At 39.6% G+C, this 20,922-nt stretch overlaps 1 protein-coding gene across 5 annotated transcripts in view; it reads right to left on the reverse strand.

The window, feature by feature from the left end:
* unc5b (unc-5 netrin receptor B) overlaps positions 1-20,922 on the reverse strand; it is a 54,764-nt gene that overhangs the window by 8,787 nt on the left and 25,055 nt on the right. For 3 of the 5 annotated variants that reach the window (XM_047812755.1, XM_047812754.1, XM_047812753.1), the window contains exons 2-7: positions 5,772-5,996; positions 4,911-5,054; positions 4,641-4,744; positions 3,496-3,676; positions 2,894-3,061; positions 2,529-2,693 (exon numbers count right to left, since the gene is read on the reverse strand). In XM_047812755.1, coding sequence (XP_047668711.1) covers positions 2,529-2,693; positions 2,894-3,061; positions 3,496-3,676; positions 4,641-4,744; positions 4,911-5,054; positions 5,772-5,996 — 987 coding nt within the window. The remainder of the gene's footprint in view (positions 1-2,528; positions 2,694-2,893; positions 3,062-3,495; positions 3,677-4,640; positions 4,745-4,910; positions 5,055-5,771; positions 5,997-20,922) is intronic. The other 2 variants (XM_047812757.1, XM_047812756.1) reach the window with 1 other exon arrangement.

Raw genomic sequence — 20,922 nt, forward strand, 5'->3', positions numbered from 1 at the left:
AAATAGGCTAGCACATTTAGTAAATAAATCACTAGCGGCACATCCGACAGAGCTGAGGAAGCTGAAATAAAAGTTGGACATGTGTAAACTGTGAAGGAATTAGTAAATGAAACAGAGTGAGTGAGTGTGTGGGCTGCATTATTAATGATGATGCCTAGGAGCAAATCAAAACCCTCAAGTTGGTGCTCAGACAAACACACACACACACACACACACACACACACGCGCACACACACGCACACACGCACACACACACAGCCTGCCTGCCTGCATGTTCAGTGAGGCTGTTTTGTAGTGTAAAACTGGCTCATCCACTAAGCACTGAGTATCAGAATGAATCTTTTTTATTCCCTCAGTGTTCATGTGTTAAGTACCTTACCTCCAAAAATATCGGCATTTATCCTATTCACCATCTGCGCTCTAACTTATGGAAGTAAGCATAATCAGCTCCAATGCAAACACCCACACACGTGCTAACGCTATATTAAGCAAGGAGATATGCCCTTTTAACAGCACCGCATTTTCACAAACGGTTCTGCTCTATGATAATCTCTAAATCTAAAGAAGGCTGAGAAAGGGACTATGAAATACATACAGTAGCTGTAAAATTTAATGAGCAAATATTTGGTGAATTAAGAGAGGATAAAATTAATGTGAAATCAAGTAGCTTTTGCACATGAACTCCTTCTTGCAGGGGTATGTATGTCTGACAGACAAAATACAGTAAAATCCATAACTAACAGATACTGAATGAACAGAGATGTCCTTGAATAGAGATATCCTCAGCTCAATATATCAAGCACAGCCCAATTGTAAATGTACAATCTGATGTCGGTCAAAATCCAACATTTTCAGACACCTTCTAAATTCCAGAGAGATTTCGGAGTAAAAATATCAGATCATGTTTAACTTTTGGTTCACAATCTCCCACTCAAAATACAGTATTTGTACTCATGTTTTCATATAATACTCTGCCAGTAGTGATATTTGCATATTATTTTCACACCATCGGTGAATGAAACCTACTGTATGAAACATGCGGAAAATGAAACATGAGAGCATTTGCGACTTTAAACTGCAATGCATCATGGAGCAGGTTGGGTCGCTTAGTTTCTGCTGAAAAAAAGGAAGTCTGCAAACTCGAGTCTGCACTCTGTTCTTCTGTAGTATTAAACTTTTAAAGGAGTTGTATTCCTTTACTGGAACATGAAACATTATTGGAAATGTTTTATCGCTCTTTAATCCCACATATTTTCAGTATTTAAAAACTGCTGCCTCAAAGGTGTAGTTCGATTATCTATGCACATTCTTAACGTAAACAGGACTGATCATGACATGGCATTCTTTGTTTACAGCTTGTGTTTCCTCTGGTGAAGTATTTATTTGCCAATTTATTTCATTTAAATCTATATCTGTTAACATTTAAAACATCATCATCTGGTTGATCCAAACAGCAGGCTGATAAAGTGATTGCTATATAGTCATATATATTTAGTGCTATTGGATAAGTGATTCAATATTGACCCTTCCGATTAGTATTAAACTAGAGTAGACCCTTTCAGTAAGTGAGCAAACCCTTATTCCTCTCTTCTATATGTTCTTAACATACAATGTGGGAAAGTCTATTTTCTATTTATTATAAGTTTGGGAAAAGAGCTAGTGTTTTAGTTTTTCGTATGAGTATTTTGTGGACCCATTATATTATTATATTGTTCTTATATTATTAGCTTTTCTTTTTAAATTTACATTTCTGCTTTCTTTGACATTGTTTGCTGATTCTTTTTGCACTTGCCTTTTTGTGCAGCTTCCTGCCCATTAATTCTGTGTCCTAAATCATCCATATTGCGCTGACAAGATGGATTGAGTTTATATTACATGTGTATCTCCATTTTTTTCCTTTCCAAAATCTTGATCTCATCTCAAACATGCTCAAACATCAGGGGCTGTGATAAGTGGTGCAGTTATTATACAGCCTATTTGTGTGCAAGACACAATGAGCGAGAGAGCATTTACTGTAGCCATTGAGCTATGTTGGTGGGTTGTGTGTGTGCGGATTGTCCAGAAAGCTGGTTTCTTGCTACAGTTTTATTTTATTCATCTCTGTGCAGTTTTATTGCCTCATGCTAAATAGCTTTTCCTTTTCTCCCTCTCCCCTGTGGGGAGACTAATGCCCTCACTGATACACGAGAGGGAAAACGCTGCTGCAGGCTCATAACAAACGACCTATAGCATGGCACGGTAGTTGGAATCTGTGGTACAGTGTTTGGAAACCTCTGCTTAACTAAACATGACAAAGCTGCAGTGTGAAAAGTGTAGGAGTGAAATCCAGCTCTTAATAAACTGCATATTTAACTAGATTGCTGTTGAGTCTGTTTTGATTTGGCAGGAAGTGTAGTGAATCTTTAACGCTGTGCTCCTACCCTGACTTCCTGTTTCAGAAGGAAAGCCCAAGGTGTGAACCATTTACATATTACTTTGCATTGGCTCTCCTTCCTTATGTGGCTCAGTGAAAGATCAGTGTGACTCACAGCGGGCACACAGTCCCTCGGTGCAGTTCTTGCTCTCCATCATGCTGCCGCTGCAGTGGTTTCCTCCGTTACGTGGGGGAGGAGCCTGACATTCACGGCTGCGCCAGTGTGTGCACTCGGTCCCACATGCTGACCACTTAGCCCACTCCGTCCAGCCTCCATCCACTAGGGGGCAACACACAGCACATTGAGGAGTTTCAAATATAACACAGCACAATATACAGTACATGAAGATTCTAGAGACTTGTGTCATTGTTTAGGTTTCTTTGAGTATGGAACATCTGGCACAGGTGAGTGATTCATTATATAATGTTTTTTATGTATATACAAGGAAGTCAGTGATTGACAGTGTCAGTCCGTTTCACCTGGACAGAGGGTGGTGCAGGTGACTCTTTGAAAGGGTGAGCCCTCACAAAAAGCACCTCCATTAAGTGGTGCCGGATGGGTGCAACTACGTGTCCGTCGCTGCCAGCCCCGCCCACAACGTGCATTACACTCTGACCACTCTGTCCAGGATGACCAGCCTCCAATCACTAAGGAGGAACATGCACACACAGAGACACACACATACACAGATATTATGAGGCATGCAGTGATGGAACTAGATTCACACAGACTTTTTGTCAAAACAGCAGCTGGTCTGGCACTGTGCTGTGAGGCGAATGGTCCAGGTTAACCACAGTAATTAGACAGGGAATGGAACATGAAGCCTTTCTATTTCCGTAAGTCATGCGTCTATAAGAGCTTGATATTCTTTCATAAGAGACTTAATAGGAGTATTATAAATAACACCAGTATATTAATTATTATTATATTATTATTGTTATTATATTAACATAAAACAGCACGGAAATGTTTAGCTTAGTGGTAATTTGTGTGTTATTCCTAAATACAAGAACTGTTGACTAAACTGTAGAACTTTTCACTTTTTCTGAAGTTCAGAAGCAAGATTATTTTGGGTCATTACCATATACAATGAGTGTTGCAGTGCTGCTGCGTCGCTTGGCAACCACATTTCGGGCCACACATGTGTAGTTAGCTGTGTCAGAAAGACGTGCCTGCTTGATAATGAGGTCATGATCAATGGTTATAAGGAAGTTGGAGTCCTGCACAGGATCAACAAGCTCCTCATTCTTCAACCATTCAACCTGTGAAATTAGAGGAAGAAATTTAGCTGCGATTTACTGTGTTAAAACACATTCTTTACACTTACTTGGTGAAAGTGTTGAAAATCTATAATAACTTATATATCTCTATATGTCTGTCTGATTTTCAGCAACCTTAAACACTTTTTTGTTGAAAGGAATGGCCTGACCAGCCACAAAAGATTAACCAAATCAAGCTGGACCAAAAGGTTCAAAAAGGGCACAGCAGTGTTTCTCTACAAAATGCCTAAAAAAGATTATTGTTTGCATGGAGAAAGTGTATTTAAGGAAGTGCTTATAAAAAAAGAATTTCCTTAAATACACTTTCTCCATGCAAACAATAATGTTTTTAGGCATTTTGTAAAAAAACTGCTGTGCCTCCCTTTGGACTTTGCAGAGACTTTTGAAGTTGACTAACACAACACTCACTTGCTCACAATTACAATGTTAATTTATTCACATATGACATCAAATTATTTTTGGTTAATAGTTAGATTTAATGTTATAGAACATATGAGTGACAAGTTGTGGTAAATTATCCCTGTACTCTCTCTCTCTCTCTCTCTTTCTCTCTCTCTCTCTCTCTCTCTCTCTCTCTCTCTCTCTCTCTCTCTCTCTCTCTCTCTCTCTCTCTCTCTCTCTCTCTCTCTCTCTCTCTCTCTCTTATTGTTATGACCGAAATCCATGTTAAATAACTGTCTCCTGAAAACATCACCAGATTTGATCAACGATTTTATATATGAGCAGATAATTAAATAAAATTGCATGAATGTTCTGCTGTGTTTGGCTACATTAAGTAATCCTTGAGCATATAAAGAAATGTTTCACTATTACAGTATTATCTTGTGTGCTCTGAGCAGCACACCAAGCACAATAGCAAGAGCTGGAGACACTGGAAGAATTCAAATGAAAGAAGAAAGGAGAATAAGCAAAAAGTAAAGGAGGAAGAGGAATTAAATTAATGTACCTCAGCAGGTGGGATCCCTTCTGGTGGGCGGCACTGCAGCAGAACTTCCTGTTCCAGCCGCACTTCCCTGCCGAGTGGCTCCTGCTCAAAGTTTTTCCTGAGGTCTGCACAGTGTGACAGGTGGTATAAGAAGCTTTTAACAACACTAGCCAGCAAAAAAGCTGAAAGGTTTGCCAAACTTCTGTCACATTTTTCAGTGCAAGTTGATCTTATTGGCCTTAAAATGCATCACTTCTTTATACAGTAAGTGCAAGTTACAGACAGACTTACATGCAATGCGCACATATGCTCGCCGGCTTTTGGTGGTACCCGCAGAGCTCCAGGCTACACACTGGCACCAGTAATCTTCCAAGCCAAAGAGCTCCTCAACCTGAACCCTGGACACTGAGATGTCTACCTCACGCACCACCAGACCTGAAGCACAGCAAATATTAACACATATTAACCAATATAATAAAGTCTCACAGTAATAATGACCAACCAACTGAGCATCTGAATGCAACAGGTCATCCGTGCATTGCTGCAGACCATGTGCAATGTGTACCCATTTCAAGCGCCTACTTCCAGTATGATAATGTACTATGTCACAAAGCACAATTCATCTCTAACTGGTTCGACAAAGAGCTCCGTGTGTACTTCAGTTGCCTTCCCAGTCATCAGCACTAAATCCAGTAGATAATGTTGAAGGTTGTGAGACAAATCTGCAGCAATTATCTGCGGCAATCATGTCAACATGGTACAGAATCTCAAAGAAATATTTCCAGCACCTTGTAGAATTCATGTTATGAACTTAACTAACCACAGTTCAGCTAGCATAAAAGGCTGTGATGAATAGTAGAAGCAGATTGCCCCTAAACACTGCCCTGAAAGTATTCTGCATTATAATCTTTCATTAAAAAAAGGAAATGTGGTTTGTTTTTAGCAAAAATGCTGTGATGACTACTTCTGAACTGGGTCTGTACCACAACTAGGTCAGTTGCTAAATATAACACTTGGACCTGCACCAGCTCTGGGTCAGCAGTAACAATATTATTTGTTCCGAATTTTTATTCACTACCTGTATTTTTGAGAAGACACCAATATTTTTTTGGAAAAGTGCCTATAATGCATGTGTATGAAAGGGCAAGGTACCTGTGACCTGGTCCAGGCTCTCTCTGGTGATGTGGTCATTTTGGTTGACCCACTCGCCGTTGCATTTGAAGTAGATCTGGGTAGCAGGAGACGCTTTACAGGAAAGTTTGACTGGTCTGTTCTTTACGATGAACGTGTCCTCTGGCTCACTCTGGAATTCAGGCAGCGGCTCAGCTGGCGCAGAGGGGAAGGAGTCAGGCAGAACTTCACTGTAGTCACTGCCGTCTACACACAGACAGGGAGAACAAAGCAGCAATTAAGGTTCTGTGCTAGTAACTGAAGGATTATGAGACAACTGCCTGATGGCTACTATTAGATCCTTGTACAAAAAGCCTCTTTGCACAGTTTCACAGATAATAATTATATAATCCATCAGAAAACCCACTTTGTGATTTTTGAGACCAAAACTGAAAACAGAATGTGCTGTTAAAAATGTTTGAAAATATGAAAATATCCAGAGAACCATTTCTATTCTTGGACATATTAATGGTGTATATTAATAATGTAATGAGTACACATCATTTAAAAAAAGATATGTTTAGCTTCCCAACAAACCTCCACAATGCTGTTATGAGGCTAGATCTGCAATCAGTGTCAGAAAAAAAATGATGTATCACAGAGTGCTCAACTGTGGCTCTTATGCACTTTAAAAATGGGATTGTACATCTTGGAATGTGAAGTGACAACTGTGAATTGTTTCTCCCGCTTAACAATGACAACCCAGAGTAGTCTCCTATTGGATGATGCCTCTTTAACTTTGTTCTGCGATGCATTTTGTCTGTCTATTGTATGCATCATTCTTATTGATGACCGGCAAGAGGTATGTGTTTAATGGATGCCAAAATGTCCTTGAAACACCAGTCACTATAGCAGTGACCCTAAACACTGACAATAGCTTCCTTTCTGGCAAGGAAAGTACAGTATGCTCACTATATGTTAGTTTTCCAGAGCATCACTGAACTCCAAAAATAGCAAACTAGCATAAAAAGATGTGCGAGTCTGTATCTGAAAGTCTGACATTTTTACTGTAGAGTGGCGTCAGTAGCCTGACTCTCTCTGGCTCTGCGTCCCTGGGGAGTGCAAAGAGGCACTGAGCATGGGAGAGACAGGCTGACCTTCCACTGAAAGGCCCAGTGATCACACATTATCCCCTGACATTTCCCCAGTGACACATCTCTCACAGCAGTGCAGCTCATCCAGGGTGCTGTTCATGGCAGAGCCACAACGTGCTGTGCCCTGTCACATCCAACACCACAGTGCTCTTAACCTTTTAGCCAACGGCCAAGACACAGACTCTCGTACACACACACACACACACACACACACACACACACACACACACACACACACACACACACACACACACACACACACACACACACACACACACACACACACACACACACACACACACACACACACACACACACACACACACACACACACCAGCTGACTGTCCAACCCAGATGGGTTCTGGAGAAAAGAATGGCTGTCTCACTGACATACTGTATGCAAGAGAACCTGTATGCAAAAATAACACATAGCTCTCTTGACACGTGATAAAAAAAAAAAAGATTCCTTTCTCACCTATAATTAATTGTGTGATGTTAAATTAATTAATTACCAAGTGTGAAAAATGTCAGCTTTAAGGTCCTCTATTTTTACATATTCACACAGAAAAAAATGAAAGCGACCTGAACTGAATTGAGTGAAACAATAACTGCTTGAAAGAGATTTTAACATCCAAAAATATTATACAGCACCCGAGTGATTTCCCAGAGAATGTATCATGGCATAATTTATTGCACTATCAATACCCAGTCCTACTACAAATCCTTTTTTAAATTGGTTGAAACACTGATATACTTGACTCCTCTGAACCTCTAACATCCAAACCATTAGGACAAGAAGGCGTCAATTAGGATGGACCTGCCTGTCTGTCATGTTCCCTCTCAATCTCAGCTTCCTCCACTTCACAAAAATGTGGTATGGGGCTGTGCATTTAGATGGAACTAAAGAATGGAGATGTAGAATGTTAAACATTTAAAGGACAAAGCTTGGCTAGTAAAGAGAATGAAGAAAGAAGCAAATATTTTGGTCACACGCTGTTTTACACAACAATGATCACAGAGAAGAGACTTTACCTATCGGATAAGATAAAATGAGTATTTAAATATACATCCATCCTGTCATTGGGAGATTGTGAGCTTCAATCATATTAGTTCCATGAACACCCCGACAGGGTGGGCTACATGACAAAAGCATCATATCACAATACTGCACTACACTACATGTACACAGTATGGCCAAAACTATGTGGACACCCTCACTATCACCTGTATAGTGTATGTGCTTTTTGAAAATCCCTTTCCAGATTTAGTTCCACTTTGCTGTTGTTATTCTTCCATTGTTCTACGTTTTATAACGTGACTGTACAGATCTACACACTCAGATTTACATTAGTGGCAACTTAGTTGTGTGAGGAGAGCCCAGGGTTCAGTTTGAATTCCAGTTCATCCCTATAAATGTTCATGGGATTGTGGTCAGTGCTCTGTTTAGACTATTTAGGTTTTTTCAACCTAAACCATGTCTTTATGAATCTCGTTTTATGCTGGAACAGGTGTGTGTGTGCACACACACTTACAGTGTTCAGATGCCCTGTGTATGGTGCATAAGCAGCCTTTGAAAAGAGCTTTTTGCTTTATGTGTTTAAGTGGATCTGCATGTTAACTGTTATTAGGTGTTGGTTTAGTAAGCAGGGGCTGAAAATTGCAAATGTCTGAATTAGGAAAAAAAATATTTTTCTCATTTATTCTTTTCATATTTAAACATTGTTTGATACAACGCACAATGTAGGCATGTAAGTAAGAAAAAAAAAGCAACTATCAACAACACACAAACATCGTATTGTGTATGCTGCAGGGTGAGCAGTAGCTGGAAGGCCAGTAGAAGGTCCTGGCTTGAGCTGTCATTTCCATTATGTCTCCATATGTGACAGCGCTGTCCTTTATACCTCACCCACAGAGAGACAAGTCGTTGAGACAAGCACGCACATGCATACACGTACACACACATACACACACACACACACACACACACACACACACACACACACACACACACACACACACACACACACACACACACACACACACAAACGCATACAGTAGCTACAAGCAGAGACTACATCATCTCCTCCTTCACAGAGTTGTATGGTCAAACAGACACACTCCAGACACACTCATGTACCACAAAGTACAATAGGTGGAATTCACAAGAAGACATAGTCAACTGAAATCACTTCATGTCACAAACATGCATTGTGCCAGCAACTGACTCAGCCTCTCTCCATCTTTTCTCAATTCTGTCTCTTTTTCTTTATCCTCTGCCATCAACATCAACTGTCATTATGTGTCTTCTGAGACTTTTCTGTCAATAAGTAATTGTGTTTCCTTTTTTGCCCTCGCTCTTTCTATATTGATTGTTGCACTCAAACATGTGCCCCAAATCACTCTCTCTCTCTCTCTCTCTCTCTCTCTCTCTCTCTCTCTCTCTCTCTCACACACACACACACACACACACATATACACACATGACACATAAAGACAGAGAGAGGATGAAAGGGAGCGATGGAGGAAAATGTGTGAACAAGTGAAGCAGAGAATGTGAATCAGTGTAAACACACAGAAATGTTGTTACGTGCAGATGCAGGCCATTGTATGGCATGTGTGTGCTTGACTGGCACCAAACTCGCAGTAGTTGCTCAATCTAACACTGGGCTTGGCCATGTGGGCTTGATGCATGGCTGAACACCAGTTAGCTATGTTCTGGCAAGCCAAACCCTCCACCAGTGTGGAAATGGCTGTTTCCAAATTAGATTTCATGCTGAGATGGAAAAGGTCCACTTGAAAAGTAAACAAAGACATTTCTTACTGTACATACTGTACACATGGAAATGTGTGTTTTTCTCCTCAGACCTTCTGAAAAGTCACAAAAATACAACATGGGCTCACAACAATGTGACTAAACAGTTTGAAGGTTAAGAAGAACAGCTGTTCTAAAAAAAACCTCATTTAAATACGCAGAAAAAGATGATACTCAAAATATGAATACAGATAAATATATAGTATGTAGTATTTCCTAGTATTTCCTATTTATGTAGTATTCCTATTATAATAAACTAAAATATATAATTATTTCAAGACATTTTTATTACAGTAATTCTATGATTTATATTTTCTTGTTTTGTTTTGGGTTTTTTTTTTTTTTTCCTGAGAATTTTTATGTCTCTCTATAAGCAAATGTAAGCATTTACTTTTTTCCTCTCAAAAAAAGAGAGACTTTTTTCATTTTCTTGTTTAATCGGTTTATTGTAATCCCCAAACTGATTATAGTACATTTGACTGTCTAAGATACTGTATTTCCATTGAGAAAAAAACACAGCAGTCTTCAAATATCTTCATGTAATCATGTCTGATGTCTCTCCAACATTCTGATGGAATTAGTCTCCAAATCTCCAAATTTCTTTTGCAAAACTGGGTGTTTATGACTGACAGCATAACACTCTGAGCAGAGGAACTGATGCTAATGAGAGCATAGCTGTAGATGGGAGCAAATTTAATTAACCCGCTGCTGAGAGACAGAAAAAGACCCGCTCCTGGCTGCCGAAAGAGAACACACATGGTTTGGAGTGCAGCCACAAACCCACAAATATCCATCACAGCCCCAACCGGCAGCCCACTGGTTGGCTGGGATGGCTATAGCTCTTTGAATAGAGACAAGCTCTTAGGAGGCCTCGCTGCAAGTCTTTTATTACTGTAATGACAGTAAAGTGGCTAAACAGCTTCCTGGCTCCTGAAACCAGCCAACAACAGACAAACATGCAACCATAATAACACACACTAAAACATGTGCACAAGAACATATACACACATGGTTTATTTAAGAAACAGTGAGATGCTACACACACTTACACACACCCCAACACATTATGCCACAGAGACAGTCAGACAGTATCCTCATCTTTCACAGGTGTATAAAAAGTCAGTGTCCCTCTGATTCAACACAGTATCCTGGATACATTGTTCACCAAGCCATAATAAGAGAGTGTGTTTGTGTGTACTATACACTTCTACATCTGAATCTCAACAGTGTCAAGTCCCTTTACCTGAAATGATTCAAATCTGTGTTTAAATAATTAAAGGAATTAATTAAACTAATCCTCTTAATGTTGCGTGTTCAATGTAAAGGCATAAAGAGTAAAATTCACACATCTTTACAAATCTTCAATAATGAAATTATATTTACACAAGGAAGAATGCGGTGGTTGATTACACAGGTTCTGCTACAGGAAAGTTGCAAAAAGTTCCTCAGTTACTTTTGTGTAAATGTGTTCACTCATTATGCTGCATAGAAAGCCTCAGGATTAGATAATGTAAGAAGGTTGGAGAGGTTAAGAGTATATACGTGCTGCATGCAGGTACAGAGCACACCTACACACACACACACACACACACACACACACACACACACACACACACACACACACACACACACTCACACACTATAATACCCCTGCACTCTGGTTCTTCACACTGGATGAATCCAAATAGGGACAAGGCAAATGATTTACATTTTAAAAATACATACAGTGCATCCATTTAAATTATAAGCATCGAAATGGACTTTGACTTCCCACAATGCTTTGTCCTGTCTCTCTCTCTCTCTCTCTCTCTCTCTCTCTCTCTCTCTCTCTCTCTCTCTCTCTCTCTCTCTTTCACATCGTCTCCTCCTTCTGTATTACTGTCAATCCCCTGCTGACTCTCCTTCACACTGAGCCTTACAGAATGGGGTAATGCAGTGGTAAGGCTTATTATCACTTCAAACTTCTCTCTTTTCCCGTGTCACGCACACACACACACACACACACACACACACACACACACACACACACACACACACACACACACACACACACACACACACACACACACACACACACACACACACACACACACACACACACACACACACACACACACACACAATGTCACATCTCTGATTAAAAATCCTATGTTAGCAACCTATTTCTGTCTTCAACATTTATGTGTATGTATGTGTGTGTGTGTGTGTGTTTGTGTTTGTGCGTGCATGTCAGGGGTGCAATGAAAGTGCTTTCTTGGGATTTTCAGCATGCTTTATTGACAGGCAAGCCTCAAGTCAAAGTACACATAAACATCTTCAAGCACATGTCACCCATATACAGACACCACAGACACACACCACACACACACACACACACACACACACACACACACACACACACACACACACACACACACACACACACACACACACACACACACACTAGTCACTGGGGACGTTCATGGTGGGGTGTAAACAACATGCACACTCTTTGTTGAATGTTTCATGGCTCCTTCATAGACTCACACACCCAAATTTGTGGCCCTGTAATTATGAGTGTGTGTATGTGAGTGTGAGCGTGTATGAATGGACATGCGTGTGATCAGCACTCAGTGGCCTGGAGTGACAGCCTGACACTTAACAATGTATTCCACACTTATCTGACCAGACTGTTCCTCGGTGTGTGTGTGTGTGTGTGTGTGTGTGTGTGTGTGTGTGTGTGTGTGTGTGTGTGTGTGTGTGTGTGTATCTCAGCTTAGCCATGACAGAATTATACATTCAGAAATGATTGTGAGCTTCAAAATGCCATTTGGGATTTGCATAAACTAAGGCTGCCACCATGCTGAGATGCCAAACTTAGAAATAAACACCTGTGAACTGACAACAGTGTGTATTATCCGGGTGTGAAGCTCTCCAGGACGATATAATACCAATCTCAATCTGAGTAAGACTCTGAAAATACATTTATAGCAGCCATCGATGTAATACTGTGCAATTTAAAAGCTGCTTCAATACAATATGAAAATATGAGATACAATATGAATAGCAGAAACTAAGGAATATAATGTGACAGCGTGTGCTGTTGTAGAAAAATAATCCATGACAGCGTGGCGTGATGCATTTTTGGATTATTTTTCTATAACAGTACATGCAGAGGTGTTTCTTTCCCCTTATACCACAGTTACAAGTTAAAATGTATTCATGGAACATGTCACAATTTCCACCCAGTCAATATTGTGGAACTGTAATCTGTGAGATGAGTTTGTTATAACTTATCATTTACCTGACAGCGGTTTTAAACAAACACTTCAGCATAATACACAACTTGTCACTTTTTAACCAAAACTGAACACAAAGTGCCAATATGTTCCTTACAGAACACTGATTCTACATTCTCATCATATATGTTTTAAACGGTTTATTAGGCTTAATTACACGGAGTGTCTGCCATATATGAATTAGTCATTGCTATAGAAATGATCCTGTGTTATACTGTAAATAGCACATTAATATAGACTGTGGTTTAAATCACAGCCAGCACTGCTATTGTAGAAAATGAATCCACACATTCCAACCAATCAGATTTGAGCACTCAGGAATGAAATATAATATTCTTTCAGTAGTATAAAAACTTTTTAAATGTATTTCTTATATATATATATTTACATTTTATTCTTTCTCGATTTAATGATTTATATTCTCACTTGGATAAACAATAGTCCACTGAGACACAACTTTACATTCAAGCTCTGTTCTTATTAACCAAAGTCAAATCTCTCATCCTAGAAGAGATCACTAGATAGAAATCAGAGGATGAAGGTGATCAGTCAGAATAAATTTGTATTGATGTGCAGTAACAATTCCCTCTAAGAGCACAAGGCTGAAGAAATCTAGCAGATAAATCAACACAACACCCTCACAAGTGGCATGTTTTTGTATTGTTTTTTTATGCTACGTTGGTTACAGTCTTAATGGCCTACAATAATATTTGACTAGGAGTCTCATTTATTATAAAGAAGGTCAGCCTTTCATTAAAAGAATTTCATAAAACTGCAAAGCACAACTGACTCGAATTTACTGACTCGAATGAGTCCGCTCTCGAATTTGCTTTAATCGTAAATAATTATGCAGGGCTGCAGTTTGCACACAACGCCCATAATTCTGAAAGCTTGGACGAATGTTTTCTCCCCTTGGTTCTGTATACACACATCCACTAATGTGGAAAAACAAAAGATATGTAATGTAGCGTATGAATCCTCTGAACAAAAGAGTCTTAGACAGATTTCTACACTGGGTTCAGAGACCACGCCCCTACACAAGGAATGACGAGCAACAAAGCACAGTACAGTAATGATAAAAACATGTTCCTGAGGTGTCAGACTTTACTGTGACCCCTGTATCGAATGCAATTCAACTTGTCCCAGGTGTGTTGAATTGCTGGAATCATACTGTAAATACTGAGGCCTGTTTACTTCCAGTGTATAAAAGTCAAAGGCAGCAGCTTTTACAAGTCCTCCAGAAGATGAATATCTTCATCATTTCAACAGGAAACATAAAGGTTTAATCAATACATCGTGTGTGTGTGTGTGTGTGTGTGTGTGTGTGTGTGTGTGTGTGTGTGTGTGTGTGTGTGTGTGTGTTTGCTCTAACCTTCATTATCAGGAGCTCAGGAGAACACAATCTGACCCCAATGCCAGACTGATAGATGTCTGATAGAGATAATAACTCCTACAACTCCTATAAACTCCCAACTCTTAAAAAGACACTTAGCAGTGATGACTATTCAGAGTATAAATTCAGAGATGTGCACCCTATTGCTCTCAGACGGTATTTTACTGCTTCAACATTATTCTATAATGATATTGTATAAAATTATTTTGGTATTTAAATTTAAAAATCCACATATGAATCATCCAATTTTACTCATCCAACATGTTGAAACCCCAATGTTTCAGCTTCAAAACCCTTTCTTTACTATGCATGGATACAGATACACTCTGTACAGTTTAAGTTTAATGTTGTATTGTAATGATGTTAGTTTCTAACTAAATATGTAAGTAATTCCTTAAAACCCAATCCCATAATTTGCCTCGCAGTCAGAACTGCTGTTAACGACATGCTGTAAACATAAACATAAATGTAAACCTCCTGTACAGAATCAACAAGGAAACAATGCTGTAGTGTAAAGAAAATCATCAACTCATACCTACAAAAGTGATATTATAATCTGAGTAACACGTCCAACCAGCACTTTTTCTGTGAGAATATAATTAATTAATTAATCTTCTACCGCGTCTCCAAACTTCTCGGGTCACGGGGAGCCTGTGCCTATCTCAGGCGTCATTGGCATCAAGGCAGGATACACCCTGGACTGAGTGCCAACCCATCGCAGGGCACACACACACACACACACACACACTCTCATTCACTCACACACTACGGACAATTTTTCCAGAGATGCCAATCAACCATGCATGTCTTTGGACTGAGGCACGGGGAGAACATGCAAACTCCACACACAAGGTGGAGGCGGGAATCGAAAACCCAGCCCTGGAGGTGTGAGGTGAACGTGCTAACCACTAAGCCACCATGCCCCCCTGTGAGAATATCAGATTGTCCCAAATGCCACTTCGTAGCTTCTTCAAAAGAATGTTATTCCACATTTAGTAAGTACCATGAAGGCTTCCAAGCCGTTAAGGCTTGTTGACTGAAGGATCAGGGTTCAAGCCCCAGCATTACTAAGCTGCCTCTGTTGGACCCTTGGTAAAAGCCCTTAACCTCACTGCTCTAGCTGTATCATGGCTCACGCTGTGCTATGACCCCAACCTCTAAAGTTAGAATACGTGAAGAAAGAATTTCACTGTGCTGTAATGTACAGTATATGGTACTGTATAAATGAAAATTTCAGACCTTCAGTGAGAAGAGTCCAACCTGAGGATCCTGAGGCATCTAGATGTACCAGCTTCAGTTAGTTAAAGAATACATGAGGACAACAACCACCTAATCAATATACTATTGTCGGACTGTATTTGATTTTTGAAATCGACTTTATTCATAATAACATTCTAACATTCTAAGTAAACAGTTTATAATCACACCCTCTACTGTCACCCAAATGAAGATAGGTTCACGTTTGAGTCTGGTTCCTCTTACGTTTTTTTCTCTCTTCCATCTAAGGGAGTTTTTCCTTGCCACAGTCACCTCAGTCACCTCAGCTTTCTCCTTTTTATAATATTAACCTTTGTTTTAATGTCCATTGTTGAAAGCTCTATACAAAAAAAGTAATATAACTGAATATGTGACAAATAAAATCCTCTATTCTATTGGATCTGGTTTAAAGAAGGTGTTGAAAACTTTCCCATGTTTAGATACGCAGCAGATGTCCGATTTTATTAATATGAATTCTGGTTTGCCTGAATGTGTAAAATCCAGCTAAATATCAGTGATGTAAAAACTTTATTGATGGACATATACAGTACAAATAAATATGATTCTGAAAACATGTAGGGTTATGAAGTTTTCCCCTGCTGTTGCATAAAATTTATAAGCAATTAAACTAAGAATGGAAGTTTATGTCATGCATGTAAATAACACATGATGAAGTGTGAAGTGCTGAGTGAGGCAGAGGAGCCATCAGTGAATGGAAAAAGAAACGGAAGAAACAGCGACTATGCAACAGCTACTTGGCAGGTGAGGTGAGAAGAGAATAAGTGTGAGCAGAAGAGTGAAGCCCAAGACTGTGTGCATGTGTGTAGGTTGGTGTATACCCTGTGCATGTAACACATGACTAATTAAAGTACATCTCTGAAGAAAGAAATCATAACTACATGCTCATAAAATCAACTTCATTAAGCCCTAATTGTGTGCATGTGTGTGTGCAGGTGTGTATATATTTGTGTGTATATATATATGTATGTATGTATGAATGTGTGTATGTATGTATGTACAGTATGTGTGTGTGTGTGTGTGTGTATGTGTGTGTTTGTGTGCGAGCATGTGCGCGTGCGTGTGGGTGTGTGTGTGCGAGCATGTGCGTGCGTGTGTGTGCGTGTGTGTCTGTGCGAGCATATGTGTGTGTGTGTGTGTGTGTGCGGACGCGTGAGTGTGTGCATGCTAAGCAGATGAGAATGTTGGGGCTGTGGTGTCCCTGTGTTACTGACTATGTGTTCGAGTACTGCTAGAGGGCGCCACCCCCCACTGAGCTCATTTATCAGCCCCATCAATAACTGCCCCAAACCACACTGCCGGCCCTCCACTGTCTCCACACTTCTCTATACACCACACACCACCTATGGCCTGGGAACACAGCACACAGTCCCTAATGCCATCAATCATACTCATACACAGAGAGAAAGCTAGCGAGAGCAAGAGGGAGGGAGAGATTCTGAAGTCTTAGCATTGTTAGCGTCTGACACTGAATTAAAACCCCATATTGAGTTTAGAGGCTTAGATGAAACCTCGCCCTGAAACACATTAAATATATGTTGCTAATTTGTTGGTTGGTGGTGTGTTTTCAAGAGCACTGCCATTACACAGGGAGAAATTTCACTGGTCTTGAACATAACGGACAACAATCAGATTTCACTGTTAGCGCCTTTCCGTTCTCAACATTTTCTAGCAATGTTAAATGTCAGTGTGAAGAGCGTGACGTGTGAAGATTTATAACCCGTTGTGCTTGCATGGAATACACAGAAGGGGTTGAGCTGGACAGAGTGAAACCCTAAAGCTCTGCTGCATCAGTCAGTTTATGCAGAATTCACGCAAGTGCAAAATCTTACAGACACAGCTATTAGCATGTAAGTCAATGGCATTTAACTGTTAATAGAAGTGACAATAGACCAAAATGTTAATGTAACAAAATGTCTAACTAAAGAATCTCATTACAAAATAAATCTTGCACAGCACAGAAGAGCACAAGTTAATTATGAAGATTAATATGCAAGTCGTTTAGGGTGGAATTTTCCTTTACTTAAGACAGACAGGGCAAGTCAGCCAGCCTCCACATTCGTGGCAACAGCAATATAAGACCTGACAGAAATTGTAAATGAATAATCTAGGGGTTGTTGGAGACACAGTCGGGAAGCAGCTCTCAAATCCCGTGTGTCTGTATGCTGGCTCTGCACAGCTGTGACGCTAATGTCGTAGAGCTGCTCTGTATGTGTGTGTGGCTGGTTGTCATGACGCTCTGTGTGCCACATGGAACTGATCTCCCCAGAGGCCTTTGGTCCACACTCCAATCACCATGGAGTGCATCGCTTCTGTTTTTTTCCCTTCTCTCCTCCCTCTCTTCCTCCTTCTCTACTATACGAGTTATGACCAAGCGAAATAGTGAACAGTAACGAGGCTTTTGCGGAAATGTGGGAGAAAAATAATTTTCATTCTCTATTTTGTGTCACTGAACTTTATGAACCTCTTTTTACTCTTCCAGTAACTATGCACAAATGCAAAACCTCGCTTTTCCCCTTCTCTCGTCTCTGGAGCCAGGCTGCTTTAAATGGGTGTAATTACATGAGAAGATGAGCAGCATTCCTTGCTTAGGGCAAAGTGATTACAGGCACCTCTTCCTCTCTCTCTCTCTCTGTTTCTTTCTTTCTTTCTTTCTTTCTTTCTTTCTTTCTTTCTTTCTTTCTTTCTTTCTTTCTTTCTCTCTCTTTCTCTCCTCCCTACAATTACCCATTCCTGTCCACACACACACACACACACACACACACACACACACACACACACACACACACACACACACACACACACACACACACACACACACACACACACCTCATCAGGGCCAAAAGGCTGTGCTCTCTCTCCCTCTACATGCCACTCTAACTGATTAGCCCAAGCCTACTTAACAGGACACACAGAGGACAAAACACAAACACAAGTTTTCTCATCAGAAGCTAGTCTTAAAAGTACACAGATATACTGTACATACACACCCCATATGTGTATGGACTACAAATGACTTTTGTCATCATGCTTTTACAAATCTTCCTGACATGAAAAAATAAAAGAAGAGAGAAAAAAATTTGCCCTAACTGCTTGAATTGAACCAAACATACTTTCCTTTTTTTTTTTTTTTTTTTTTTTTTTGTGAGGCACAACATGAGCATAAAAGCAGAGCTGGAGTGCTGTGGAATTACTGTTGATATTGGGTTCAAAGAAAAAATGCCAGAACCATTTTAAAAGCAGTTTAAAAGGATTTAATCAGTTTATTATTATTTTATTATTATTATTATTATTATTATTATTATTATTATTATTATTATTATTATTATTATTAAATCATTTGTTTAGCACTAGCTCAATGCTCTACATACTCAGTTGTGACACTTACAAAACACTAATTTCCTTTTTTCCCTCACCAACAATGGAGGAAGAGGAGTGTGTTTTCGTGGACTGTGTAAGAATAATTTCCCTCTGAGTCAAACTCAGGAAACAGATGAATAGATGTGAGTGCTCTCAGGGGTTGATGCTTTTAGATTTTTCAATAAGACACAGTTTTAGTCTACTGACAAAAATGTCATCTAATCAGAGACAGAGGGGTTTGTGCCATAAAAAAACCCCACAGGTTTTTGAAGAAATCAAAGTCAAGGCTGGTTCGTTTACATTTAGCAATAAAGCAACACAAAGAATTGCTGACATTTTTAAATCAGTTGAGGTTCTAAAGGATTTTTACTGTATTAATATTTTAAAAAATATAATTCATCATTTCTCCATTGAAATGAAAGACATTTGGTCATGGTGCAGAATTTCTGTCATTAAAATGTGTACATTAGTTCTACTGTACATGACAGAATTGAGTAAAAGTGAGTAACACAATGCATGTATTTTCAAAGCATCTGCTGTGAGGCTGAGCTGAGAACCGAACCCATGATTCTGGTATTTTGCATCAGCCACATTACTGATGCACTATTCTACCATATGTCTTTTCGGCAGCCACATTTAATACATAGAGTATTATTAGTATTAGTTGTATTGGTAGTATTAAGTACACATACAGTTTATACTTATACCTAGTACATAGGTGTCAACATCCTCCTGAGATTCCACAGTGTAATTGTATATTAATACTACATGAATAGATCAGACTCGCTCTAAATCTAGAAACCAGAAACTAAATTGAGTATGAGCAATATATATATATATATTTAAATCTGACTGACCACATTCTATTTTTTCAGAGCATGAGCAATTTAGTTTAAGTTTAGTTTGGATCATTTTGTAAACAAAATGAACATAAATTAAAAACCAAGTTTTGTGCTCACGTTCAATGTCCAGATGTTTCACAATGCTGGTTTACAGATTTGAGTTTCTCGAAAATAGTTTTTGGACAAAAGAGAAGAGCAAAAAACAGAAGAGAAGAGAAGAGAAGAGAAGAGAAGAGAAGAGAAGAGAAGAGAAGAGAAGAGAAGAGAAGAGACTGATGCACTGATGAGGGAGGGAGGGGAAATGCGTGTGTGAGAGAGAGCTGTTGATGACTGTTTACAATAAGAACTTGTGAGTAACATCTCCAGAGAAAAGAGATATCAAATGAATCAAACTTCCTGCAAAAATTACATCAGGCTCACTCAGGAGGTGATAATGAACACAGTGCAATGCTGCTGAGGTGAGTCAGTATAGAGAGAAAACAAGGCAAAAGTGAGAGTGAAAGAGAGAGAGAGAGAGAGAGAGAGAGAGAGAGAGAGAGAGAGAGAGAGAGAGAGAGAGAGAGAGAGAGAGATTAAGCGTAAGCACGGAGGAAATGACATTATGAGGTTCGGAAAATCCATTTGGACTGAGACAGTTAATATGACAGAGAGAAACATTTTAATTGTAAAAAATAAAAGCAAGACTACGGCCATAGCTCAGAGTGAAGACGATCTTTAGTGGTCCTGTAACTAAGACGAGTGAGGAGCTGAGGGAGGGAAAATGAAGTGAGTGCTACTGGAAAAGAGGAGAAGAAGAGGGCGGGAGCGAAAAAGAAAGATTGGTATATTCCCAGAGTGCTTTGAGAACAGCTAACAATCTCGGGCTGTGTTTGTCTTTAGTGCAGCTTCCATTAGAAAGCTGTGCTCCTGTAATGTGTTGTGACAGCACTGATTCTTGTGACTAACTGCTCTGGCAGTGCTGCTCCTCTGTCATGCTAATGAAGAGAAGTACGGAGCTGAACGTCTGACAGCTCATCAACACTTTCCGGCTCACTCTTGCACACACACACACACACACACACACACACACACACACACAC

The sequence above is a fragment of the Tachysurus fulvidraco genome, chromosome 4 (genome assembly GCF_022655615.1).
Source record: "Tachysurus fulvidraco isolate hzauxx_2018 chromosome 4, HZAU_PFXX_2.0, whole genome shotgun sequence".
In the NCBI taxonomy this organism is placed as follows: Eukaryota; Metazoa; Chordata; class Actinopteri; order Siluriformes; family Bagridae; genus Tachysurus; species Tachysurus fulvidraco.